The sequence below is a fragment of the Dunckerocampus dactyliophorus genome, chromosome 15, assembly GCF_027744805.1.
Source record: "Dunckerocampus dactyliophorus isolate RoL2022-P2 chromosome 15, RoL_Ddac_1.1, whole genome shotgun sequence".
NCBI classification, from domain to species: Eukaryota; Metazoa; Chordata; class Actinopteri; order Syngnathiformes; family Syngnathidae; genus Dunckerocampus; species Dunckerocampus dactyliophorus.
The window spans coordinates 23,393,878-23,406,011 of record NC_072833.1 but is presented as its reverse complement, the minus strand read 5'-3'; the positions used below and the strand labels follow the sequence as shown (position 1 = coordinate 23,406,011).

The following is a 12,134-nucleotide window of genomic DNA, read 5'->3' as shown; positions in this document are numbered from 1 at the left end:
GCTGCTGGAACCATGTGACCCAATCACTGGGCACCACTTCAAGTGCTAAACCAATCACAAACCAGGACATGCATGCACGTATCCCAGCATGCTCGTCTCATCCCGAGCAAGGCCGGATCCGGAGGGAAGTGGGACTAAAGACACGCTAGGCTGTGACGTCGGGGGCTGTAAAAGTGGGTCAGGCTCGGGATCAAACACCCCGGCGTGACATCAGACGGACGTCTAGGAAGTGGTCAACGGTGACCTCAATCTGTGACCTCTGGGACCACAGCGATGATGACGACGACGACGCCACAAAGCTGCTTTGGGATCAGCAGGATGACCTTCTTGGCGTCGTTATCGGGGACGCTCTTCCTAGCGTGTCAGCGCTCCGCCGCACATCCGGCAGGCCGTGCAGTTTTCGGAAGGGGAGTGCTGACCCCTCCTTGCTCACCACCTCCAAAAACCCATTCTAGGATTCCAGCACCCCACTTTCCTTCCCCCGTTCCTCCCTTGCAAGACCCCCACCAAAACACAGAGCCCCTGCCGTGCAAGAGTTTAAAGAGTGAGTGAACTCTTTGACCAGGCTGAGGATTCTTCTTTTCACTCTTCTTGTGCATCGCTCTTCCATGCGTCTCACTGTGGTCAAGTGTCCATAAGCACAGGTGGTGGGGGTGAAAAAGACAGCAAGGCCTTATTTGCTAATGCTAAAGCTAATTTTTTGGCACCAGAGCGCATCCCATAAACACCTGAAGCTCATTTTCTGCAAAAAAACCCCAAAAAACTCCTTTGGCTGTCTTTCAGCACAAGCAGGACATCCCATTCGCTCTTATTCATTCAGTAAATGTGGAAAAAGTATTTTGACGCAAAAAAAAGGGTAGTTCATGAGCAAAGGCATGCATGAAAATGAGAAATGGCAACATTAAATGGTGTGAATGCTGCATGCAGTGCACATCATTCTAATGAGGACAGGCACCAGAAATGCACCAACACACTGCAGAAAGCCAGCAAATTAAGAATTAAAGTGAACAAATGACCGCACGCCCAGGCAGCGGGGTCACATGAGAACACTTGATTAGGAGAGCAATCCTATATTCTCTAATGCTAAAGCCTGACATGCAGCTTTTTGGCACCTCTCTGCAGTGGTAGGGCACCTAAAGGGGGTGGAGTTAAACAAAGAGGACACAGATTCCTAAGAAATATTCCAAACCAGACTGGACGGAATGCAGTCGCTCATATGGAAAAAAATAAAATATCCGTTGAAATGTTTCCTTGTCACCTCGTTTTGTTTTTTTCTTCTCCGGCGTGTCTGCTGACGATCAAAACCAAACATTTTTTGCAGAAGCGGCTGCAAGTTGTCGGATGTTCGGCAAACTGAGTTATGTCAGCTCCCTGCATTGGCAGACTTTTGTTCACCGCAGAAAAAAACATCTGCCACTTAATGATACAGTAACCCCTCGCCACTTTGCACTTCCAATTTCACAGCTTCACTCTATGGTAGTTTTTCAAAAATAAATTAATAAATCATGCTGTTTCATGGTTGAATACATCCCATTATTAGACAAAACATATACACATTTAAACCAATTTTATGTATTTTATGCCTAAATGAAGCATTTCAAAGCACAAAAATGGCTAAAGCCGTACAATGCAAATCGACGCATTCATAGACGTTGTGATATGTAGTATTCTACACTGGTCTCTAGGTGTCAGTAATGTTACAGTAATGATGGGTGAAACACACAAGCACCAGACTTGATTGGCCTAAACAACAGGGTTTTATTGCAGGTTTGAATGATCTCACAACAGGCGTAATAATCCCTAACATAGGCTACTGTTGCAGGTGTAACCCATGCCAAGATAAAACTCAACTCTGAACTCCCGTCGTCACTTCCTGTCCACCGCCTCACTTAGCTCCCCTAGCATCGGAACACAATTTACAGCAACACACATGCGTACATACTTCCTTTTAATGTGTCTACTATATTGGGTAAAAGGAGTGTAAAGGTGACTATGGGGATGTATTTTATGTCTAGTGGGCTCTAATGATGTTAAAACCTTATTTAGGAGCTATAACTATGAAATATTCCATGCTAAATAAAGAATCCTACTTGGCAAAAATTCACCTATCACGGAACCAACTAACCACCATAAATAAGAAATTACTCTTAATTCTTTCTGCTCAAGACGATAAACTTCACAGAACGACCACGAGGTGGCACTGCAAGCACACAATTACCTATATTTAGCCTTCTAGGCCTCCACTTTCTGGGGGAAAAAAACACAACAATCCAACAATAAAGCTATGGCCAAAAAATATTGGCATGCCAAAGATACTAATGTTTTTGGCCATGGATGTATAAATAAGGCTGATTTGGTTGTATTCCACATAGGCATGACTGTGGCAATTGTTTTGTTTTTAATCTGTGAAAACCCACTAGTTTATAATCACGTACATGTTCAATTTTTTTTGTAAATTATATAGACTACTTTAATTTCCTGATTAGAATTGTCACATCTATGTTTTGAGGAAGCCTGTTTTGGCACAATTTCAAACCTAGGAATTTATTTGAAAATGACCTTTTATGTTTACTTCAAAATATATGTTAAAAAAAATATTTTAAAAAAATACATGTTGCGATTGACTATCTACAAAAAACCCAACTTGTTTTGATAGTCACTTTGACGTAAGTTGACATGGTGGAAGTGTTACACCCACCACAGTAGCAAACCTAAAGTCAACAGGGGTCACACGTGTTCTTGCCAAATTGTGCATTTTGATTGTTTTAAACATTTATATTTTATAGGCATTTCAATACTAACATTTTTAGTCTCCATTTTAAAACAGAATACAAATTTGTGTATCTTTACACAATTTATTTACTTTAATTTTTTCCAACCACCCGAACATTGGGAGGGACAGGGGCAGTGCAAAGTGTTATTAGAAGATAAAACCCAAACAGTGCAGTGCTGCAGAATGTGTGTGTACAAAAACCCAAACAGTACAGTGCTGCAGAATGTGTGTGTACATTAGCGGTGACCCCTCTCAAATTCCATGCAGTCATTTCCTTCATTAATATGAAAATCTGGGCTGGTGGAGCCTTGAAGATTTCTGAGACTAAAACTGCTGCAGATTGTTCAATCAAATGTGATGTACAAACGGGGATAAAAAACATATGCACTGCAGCATGCAAATAAAGGTTAGTGTGTGTGTGTTAGTCACAGTGCGAGAGGACAAGTGTGATACCTCACGGGGAAGCCTGGGATGCTCCAGGACACACTGAAGCAATTACAGGCCCTTATAAATGACCGAGCTTGGGGTTAAACAGTGAGAGGCTCTGACTCATCCTGGTTCTTGGGAAAAGCTTTCTTTTCTCTAAATGGAAATGGGCCCGGGACGCTGCTGCTGGGATTTAAAGTGTCACTCAGGGAAGCAGCCAGACCTGGGAAGACAGGAGGAGAAACATGAGACCACAAAGAACACGCCGAGCATCAGTTTCTTAATAGGATACTTATGTCAATCACCAGGCTTCCAGCAGGGGGCGACATTGTTCAATCGTGGCTCAGGATCAGTCGTCTCTTGATTGCAGCTACTCTGCCGCCACCTACTGGATAAATACTGTAACTACCCGGAGAAGAAACTGCCAAGTAATTTTTTTTTAAAAGGCCAAGAAAAAACTCATTTAAATGAACGTTGCTTGTTTGTTTATTGTAAAAATTGCGGTATAGTATGTATTTTCCACTTGATTACAACGATACTGCAACAGGAAACAAATTCTGTATTTGCAAAAAGCTATTCCAGCAAGTATGCAGAGCATAAAGAATAGAAGTAGACCGTAAGGCATCATAGGTAAATAACAGGAGTTGACGTTTCTACTGAAACTCAATCCTGACTTCCGCTAAGGATTGCTCCAGCTTGACCTCATGCGTGATGGAGTGCTCCCACAGGGACTTTTTATGGTGGAAGGCTATGCCGCACTCGTCGCACGTGTAGCTTTTGGCTTTCCCGGTGTGCGTGCGGCGGTGCTTCTTCATGTGGTACGACAGCCGGAAGTCTTTGTTGCACACATCGCATTTGAAGGGCTTCTCTCCTGTGTGGATGCGCATGTGCGACTTGAGGTATCCTGACTGGATGAAGGCCTTCCCGCACACGTCGCACTTGTACGGCCGCTCGCCCGTGTGGTAGCGGTTGTGTAGGCGGAGCTCATTGGCGGTCAGGAAGGTCTTCCCGCACACGGTGCACTGGTGCGGCCGCTCGCCGGTGTGGATGAGCTCGTGGCGCTTGAGGGAGGTCTCCTTCATGAACTGCTTGCCGCAGCTGTTGCAGGGGTAGCGCACGCCGATGTGCACCTGTTCCACGTGGTTGGTGAGCTGCAGCTTGGTGCGGTACGCCATGTCGCACTGCGCGCACGCCCACGGCCGCTCCTCCGAGTGCGTGCCCATGTGCACGGTGAGCTCGGAGGCCGAGCGGTAGCACTTGCCGCACTGCCAGCACAGGAAGGGCTTTTCGCCAGTGTGCTTGCGCTGGTGGACGGTCAGGCAGTTGGATGAGCGGAACTTCTCGGGGCACATGTCACAGGCGAAGGGGAACTCCCCCTTGTGGATCCTTTGGTGTATGGCGAGGTAGGAGAGCTGCACAAAGCTCTTGTCGCACTGTGAGCAGGGATACGGCCCGGTGAAGGCATGCTGCTTCTCGTAGTGCTCCCTGAGGCGTCTGAGCAGCGTGAAGGTCTTGTCACACATGGTGCACGCCATGGGCCGGTGCATCAGTTTGTGCCTCTCAAAGGCCGCCTCGCTGGCGAGGATCTTGCCGCACTCTTTGCAGTAGAGCGGGTCGTGGATCCTCTGGTGCACCTTCAGCATGGTCACGCTCTTGAACTCCTTCCCGCAGTCGCCGCATGTCAGGACGTCCCTCAGGTCCACCTTGCAGACGTTCTCCTGGTGCTCCTTCAGGGCACTCAGGAACTCAAAGTGCTTGCCGCAGTTGGAGCACCACATGGGGATCTGAAGTGGCGGAGCTTGCTGGCCATCACTCTGGCTGGGCCCGGCCGTGCTTTCTTTCTTCCAGGAGAAGCGAGACATTTTCTTGTGACAGATGGCGTAAATCTGGTGTCTCTTGAGGCCATGCATGTGCTTGAAGCGCTTCTTGCAGTGCACGCAGTGGTATGGGCGCTCCTCCGTGTGGCACTGAATGTGGCGGTTGAGCGTCTTAACGTTGTCGAAGGCCCTCGAACACACGGGACACACTTTGAGGGCTTTACTGCGAGTCCTTTGAGCGGGGGCCTTCCGTGGAGGCTCCTCAGCGGCATGGACTCCATGAACCTCCTCATTGGCTCCTTCTGGGTTCTTCTGGCTCTGGCTGCAGGTCTGCGTGTCTGCTTCAGCCAGGATCTGCTCCACGCTCTTGCTGGCCTCCTCGCGGATGCCCTCGTGTCCGTGAATGATCTGGTGCTTCTTGAGCGTGTCGCGGTACTTGAAGCCCTTGTCGCAGGTGACGCAGATGAAGGGGCGTTCCTCGGTGTGAGAGCGAAGGTGTTTTGCGATGTCTGCGCTGCAGGGCAGCGTCCTGCTGCAGATGGGACACACTTTACCTTCAGGCAAGCCCTCCAAGGACAGCAGCAGCAGTGGGTCAGGCTGCTGATCATCAGAGTTATTCACCGCAGCGACGGACCCTGTCAGGTCCTTGCTCTTACATATCTCCTTCTGATGTCTCTTAAGGACGTAAGGGTTCTTGAACCTTTTCTCACAGAATAAGCACTTGTAGGGGCGGTCCTCCGAGTGGGACTTCATGTGGCGCTCCATGTCCACCTGCCGGGCAAAGAACTTCCCACAGAGGGAACAGTTTTTGTTGTCCAGCATCTCCAGAGAGCTCACGTCAGCTGTGTCATCAGTGTTGGAGTTGATGTCCTCCCTCTCGTGGACGCGCATGTTGTGGCGGTTCATGTCGTACTGGTCCCTGAACCGCTTGTCACAGTGGGCGCACTTGTGCCTCAGGTCCCGGTTCTCAGAGTGCGTCTCCTGGTGTCGCCGCATGGCCGCAGCTCTCAGGAAGTTCTTACCGCACACGGGACACGTCTTGTTCCCCGGGTGCTTCTTTCTCTGCCCCTTGGCCGCCTCTGAGTCACCTTCCTTTTCCGCCGTCGCTCTTCTCTTCAGCTCCAGTCGCTTGCTCTGCTTGAGCGGCTGAAAAGCGGCCGGCTTCAACGAGTCGTCGCCATCCGCTTCCTCGCTTTCTGCACCGGCAGCGTCCCCCACCTCCCCCTCCTCCTCCTCCTCATCATTTAGAGACTCCTCTTGAGGGGCGGGCTCCATTAAAGCAGGCGTCTGCTCGATGTGTATGTAGTCCAGCAACGTAACAGTCTCGCCCTCCACCTGGACGGTCATAAAACCTGACATCTGCTCAGGCTGCAGCTGGAGTTGCTCGCCGTCTATGACCACCTTCTCCAGCTGGGGGAGGGACAGAGAGGATAGGATGCAGTTCCCAAAGGAGGACGGAATGGTGTGAGTGTCATCTGTCAAGAGGAGAGGAATCATCAGCTTAAAAAAAAAAATAATTGAATAAATAATAAAAAAAAAAAAATAGCACAAGCATGCTTTTCCAATGACAAGTCTCACCAGTTAAATCGTAATGTCCAAGCGTGGTGTGGTGCAAGAGGACCGCTTTCAAGTGATGCAGGTCAGGAACAGAGTGGACGCACTCCTCCAGGGCTGACGGGGCGGCACTGAGCATGGCGGCCGTCTGCAGAGGACACAACGTTTCCTTTGTATAATGTCTCAGTGCATGCTGTTAGGGATAATGGCGCCACCCACTGCTTTGGCATATGCTAACATCATTCAACAGAGCATTACATCTGATGATAGTTTCACAGTGATTCTGCTACCTGCTGAATATCTGGTACTGGTAGAAACTTCTCCAGTCTAGACAGGAAATCTAGCATCAGCACCTGAAGAGCGCCATTAAAATCGGGTCCAAAAACAGTGGGGAAAACATCCTGGAACAGATGCAGTTTCACGTCAGAGCGCCACAGATGGCATCCATTCAGACATTTTGTTTTGACACAAACCTGGAAAAACTTGTCCTTCTCTTCCGGGTCTTTAATTAGCAGCTCAATCTGGTCCACAAAGTTGGATTCTGGAAACTGAACCTCTGCAAAGTATGGCTGAAATACATAGGTGCCGCCTAAGATGACAATAATCATTAGGATGATTTGATCTCAAGGAAAGGCTTACGTGGGATGCCCAAGCAGATATAAGGGTTCTGATTCGGGTCAAATGCATCTCAATGGCTTCCCTGTCCGGTTCCCCCTCAGCTCGACACAGTTCAAGGACCACCTGCAGCAAATATGTTACATTCCTTAGCTGTCATGGTGTCATCCTCCACAGGGTAGACGGTGTGGGTCATTGCTCTCACCCGCGCTCTGAGGCCTAACAGAAGCTGAGCCTTCTGATCCGGGTTCAAAAGTTCAGGCAAAATGTCCGTCACTGTGCTAACGAACTCCTCCACCATTCCATAGTCCTGCACGTCCCCCCGCTGTAGCACCTGCCACATGGCGGCGGACACCAGGCGCAGCGGCGGGATGAAGAGGCGGAGAGAAGGCAGCAGAAGCGGTGAATCTGGAAATAAATTATTGACATTGTAATATTTTATTATTTGAAGCGCGACAGCAGGAAAAAAGACATTTTGTGGTTATTTTATATGCAAGTTGATGTGTACTGCTGGTGCCTTCAGGGACAGATACCTGCGTCGTAATGTCAATGCACCGTGACAGACCTGACTTTTATTAATCAAAAGTTGTGTAAAATTGTGACGCCTTTCACTGCTTTGTGACTCAACCTCGTCGTTTGTTCGTCCCTAACATGGTTTTAATGACATATCTGCGTTATGTTTATGTTCAAGTAGTCAGTTTTGTACAACAACCCCGTCTTACTTGAAGTCTTCAAACGCCACACTGGGCAGTTACATTAGAACGTTTGTTGTCATAAGTGGATAAATGTTATCTTAAGCTAGCCGGCCAGTTGGTTTCTTCGGATGTGGCGTTTGTTGAAAGACAAATATACGGTTAGATACTAGCTTAGCCACCGCTAAGCTGCTTCTGCTGCACACACCAGCTAGCTCAGGTCTGCGACGGTGCACGAAGGCAGCGCCATCTCACAACGGGGTACGCCATGTTTAGAATCGGACGCACACAACCCACCAAAAAAGCCCAATAAATTCCCAAGAGTAGTCGATTTGTGACCTTTGTTAATCTTACCGTTTTCTGTGCAATGTAAGGTCTCCATTTTGCCACGGAGGGCCTTCAAAGGGCCAGGCAGATTAAGCCGGGGTAGATTGTGAGTCGACGTCCGCCCGACCCTGCGATGACAATTGGCGGGGACGAAAAGGCGGCTCGATTTTGACGTCCGGAGTACGCAGGCGTCGTCTGGGAGAGACTCAATCCTCATTCAAGGTAACATTTAGTTTTATAAATTAATCCGCACCTGACAGTACAGCTGTCTGCCATAACATTAACGATTACCTTTGAGCAAGGGAGGGAAAGCCCCCGGTGATACATCAGTAAACTTTGGATTCTCTTGCTAAGGAAACGAGTCTCTTCTTCTCTTGGAATATAAAGGGTGACGATAACATCACTACCCCTAGTGGCAATATGGAGTAATGGCGCAATTATTGGAACCAGAATAAATGAGGCAATAAAAAAAACAGGATAGATGTAGATGAAAATGTGGTCATTTATTTGTCTGTCCACAAAAACATGGAAAGTGTAGCACAGAGTGTAACATTCCTCTTTGCTCTTAAGACTACATCCCTGCTTCTCACACCATGTATAAGTTATACTTTTCTATATATATGTATAATTTGTACAATATACATGTTCTGAAAGGCAGAAAAAGCTCCCTCCCCGGGGTGGTGAAGTCTACTGAGTATCCCATGCAACAATCTAGTTGTTACCAGCAGGAACATTGAAGCAGGCAAATCAACACTGGGACGTGTCTCGTTGGACGGAGGAGCGCATTCTCAACAACAATGAAACAAGAAGAGCCATGCAGTCCTGCGGCTACTCCACCGCCACTTCCGTCATAGCATCGGAGCACCAGTGGGGGCGCAAGCGAGCAAACGATACGACAAATAGAGCTGCTAAAGGTACAGTTTGTAGGTCATCTCTTTGCACGCTTTCAACGTCGACAGTTGCAGTAAGAACGGAGGAAAAGCACAAGAAAGCGTTTGAAGTGAGTCGCCTCACGCTACGACGACTCGTCGTCGCCTCTTGAGGAACAGAGCGGTAATGCAACAAAAGCCTGCCTCGTTCCTCCATCAAGCCTCTCCTGCTCAAGCCCGACAGAACGTCAAATAAAGTTGGATTGCGCACGGGGCTACAGTAACGTTGGCACAAAAAGTGCTTGACATCATTATAAAACCTTATTCTTATTTCCCAGGCGGACGTGAGGTGGCTTGGCTTCTACGCTTTCAAAATAAAAATACATTTAAAAGAAAACATATGTTGGAAAAAAATAAAAATAAAAAGTTGATTTCCTCTTTTTGTCAAGGCTGGCTCTTTTCACATTTACACTAAATAGACTCTCATTGAAATATTGCTTCTTATATTATCTGCTATAAAACAAGATCTCTGTCAAGGCAAATGGAATCTATAGAGCTGTATGTAAGAAAATAAAAGACATGATAGCATTTCATGTTCTATTTACAGAATTGAAGTGAATTGAAGCCTCATGTGCAACAAGGCTTTTTAATGTTTTTTTTTTATTTTTTGGTTTTCTGCTGGACTGGACACGTATTTTGTTAAAAAATAAAAAATCAGTCAGGGCCATTCCACTGAATCTGTGCCATTTGCTTGTTGTAACTCTCAAAATAAAGGTAACATGTTTCTCTTATCCAATAATGCACGAATGTAACTACTCAAATTGTGCATTGACCCGTCTCTTTGATTTGATCTCACAACTTTTTTTCATTTTTCTACAAGTTTCCGAAGCTGAAATGACTCATTTGAGCAGCTGGACTGGAAGTACCTGTAAAAGGAGTACGCGTTTTCAGTATAGAATGAGCAAATACATGAAATAAAGCTAAATGGTATTTATGCTTATAGCGTTGTTGACCACTAAGCACATTACAGTGATTCAACAAAGTACAAAGTATTTTCAAAATAAACAGACAATAAATCATTTAGGTAACAGGACTGTGCTGAGAGTCGCAGTTGAAATATCATCAAATATACAGAAAAAGAATTCTACTTTTGGCGTTCCCTTGGCCTGCAGAGGATTTGAATAATGTGGACCATGTGGCAGACTTTTCAGTTTAGTAACACGACTGAGTGAAAATCTAGAGGCATGACTAAAATGTGTGTGTTTTTTTTTTAAATAAACGTAAAAATATTCAAATATGTTAACTTTTATAGGATTATATATTATATTTTCATTTAAAATATATTGATATTTTTAAATACATGTACAAATATTGAAATATTTGTACTTATGTTAAATCTATAAATATAAAATGTATTTTTTTTTAAATATTGAATAATGTGTTAGTTAACAGGAGTGAGTAGAAATCTAGGAGCATGACTAAAGTGTGAATTTGAACTAAATTGTTTCTTTTTTAAAAGAAAATATGCTGAAATGTATTGAAAGTATTTAAATATTTAGAATTTTACATGATTATCTAATATATTTTCATTCAAAATGCTATATTTCTATTTTTAAAATAATTTAAAAATATTGAGATATTTTTACATTTATTTTAAATATATAAATATAAAATACACAATAATCTAAAATGTTAATGTTTTAAAAAAAAATAATGTGTTAGGGTAACAGGACTGGGTGAAAATCTAGAGACACGACTGAATTTTAACTAAATTGTGTCCTTTTTTAAAGAAAATATTCTTAAAAGTATTTAAATATTTTGAATTTTATATGATTATATATTTTAATTAAAAATGTTATATTTCTGTTTTTAAAATAGCTTCCAAATATTGAAGTCATTTTTACATTTATTTTAAAAATATAAAATACTAAATCTAAAATGTAAATGTTTTTAAAAATAATGTGTTAGGGTGACCGGACTGAGTGAAAATCTGCTAAATTGGTTTGTTTTGGGTTTTTTTGAAAGAAAATTAACTTAAAAATATTTAACTATTTAAAATGTTATGTGATTATATAATCTATATTATTATTGTATACAATACATTTTATATTTATATTTAGAAAATAAACTTAAAAATACTTAAATATTTGTAAGTTTATTTTTAAAATATAAATATGAAATGTAAAACAATATAAAATGTAATTTGCTTCATAATAAAATGTCTTTTGCAGTTCATTTTTTTGTGCATTTCTACGTTTTATTTCCTAGGGACGCAAATGGCACCGATTCGGTGGACTGGTCGGTTGCATCATCACTGACGGCATCATGATGTTTTATACTTCCACATCCTGCGTTAACATCTAGCAGCCACTTTATTAGGCACAGCTGCGTATTCATGCCCTCTCTAATGGAAAAAATAAGAAGAGGGGAATAGCCTTTCTGACCTGTCTGCACAGCGAGCGCACCTAAAAGCAAGATGGCGGACGGCTACAGACGTGCAGCATGGACATACACGCTCAAGACAAGGTTGGACACGGGAGGACGCACATCAGAAGAAACAGCACGTCCTTCTATTTACACTTTGCATTATTTCCGTCCTTCCTTCCTCCTCGTCCTCCGTCGTCCTTGAAGAAGTTCTGCATAAAAAGCCATCGAGGAGGCGGGACATGCAAAACGATGGCCTGGAGACACGGTGAAACGTGTCCCAGATGCACAAAGGTTCCTCTGCTGGCGTTGCTACTGATCACCCGTGATCATAAGGTCCGTCTGGGGGCGTCCTTTTCCAAAGATCCGCTCTCCTGCTTGTCACGTCACACCACGGAGCCCTTGGAGGTGGACAGGTGGATGGAGTGGATGCGCGTCGCCAGCGTCTTCTCCAGGTCGCGCAGGATGTCCGAGCCGGCGGAGGCGGGGGTCTCGGCGGGCGGCTCGTAGAGCAGCTGCTTGAAGCCGTCCAGCTCGATCAGCAGCACCATGTTCTTCAGGAAGTAGCCCTCGATGAAGGACGTCAGCTCTGTGGTGCCGAGGAACTGCAGGACAAAAGGAAGGCTTAGCTCTTGTT

The 12,134-nt window shown here is 44.9% G+C and overlaps 2 protein-coding genes across 3 annotated transcripts in view; both read right to left on the bottom strand.

Moving 5' to 3' along the window:
* Positions 1-3,667: 3,667 nt before the first annotated feature.
* On the bottom strand, positions 3,668-8,570 carry LOC129194621 (zinc finger protein 11-like). The gene is made up of 7 exons (XM_054799816.1): positions 8,232-8,570; positions 7,391-7,593; positions 7,210-7,311; positions 7,044-7,139; positions 6,861-6,971; positions 6,595-6,718; positions 3,668-6,491 (listed from the first exon to the last, which is right to left on the bottom strand). The coding sequence occupies exons 1-7, from the start codon at positions 8,419-8,421 to the stop codon at positions 3,853-3,855; spliced, it is 3,465 nt and encodes a 1,154-aa protein (XP_054655791.1). The 5' UTR covers positions 8,422-8,570; the 3' UTR covers positions 3,668-3,852.
* Positions 8,571-8,692: 122 nt separating this feature from the next.
* LOC129194622 (ankyrin repeat and BTB/POZ domain-containing protein 3-A) overlaps positions 8,693-12,134 on the bottom strand; it is a 122,210-nt gene continuing 118,768 nt past the window's right edge. For both annotated transcript variants that reach the window (XM_054799817.1, XM_054799818.1), the window contains one exon: positions 8,693-12,102. In XM_054799817.1, coding sequence (XP_054655792.1) covers positions 11,884-12,102 — 219 coding nt within the window. In that variant the 3' untranslated portion in view covers positions 8,693-11,883. The remainder of the gene's footprint in view (positions 12,103-12,134) is intronic.

What these genes read in the sequence shown, in the direction of transcription:
- LOC129194621 (XM_054799816.1), bottom strand. Translation starts at nt 8,421, where the DNA reads ATGAGGATTGAGTCTCTCCCAGACGACGCCTGCGTACTCCGGACGTCA. An exon ending in CTTACATTGCACAGAAAACG is followed by an intron (nt 7,594 to 8,231) that starts GTAAGATTAACA and finishes ATTTATTTCCAG; the next exon opens with ATTCACCGCTTCTGCTGCCT. An exon ending in TGGACATTACGATTTAACTG is followed by an intron (nt 6,492 to 6,594) that starts GTGAGACTTGTC and finishes TCCTCTTGACAG; the next exon opens with ATGACACTCACACCATTCCG.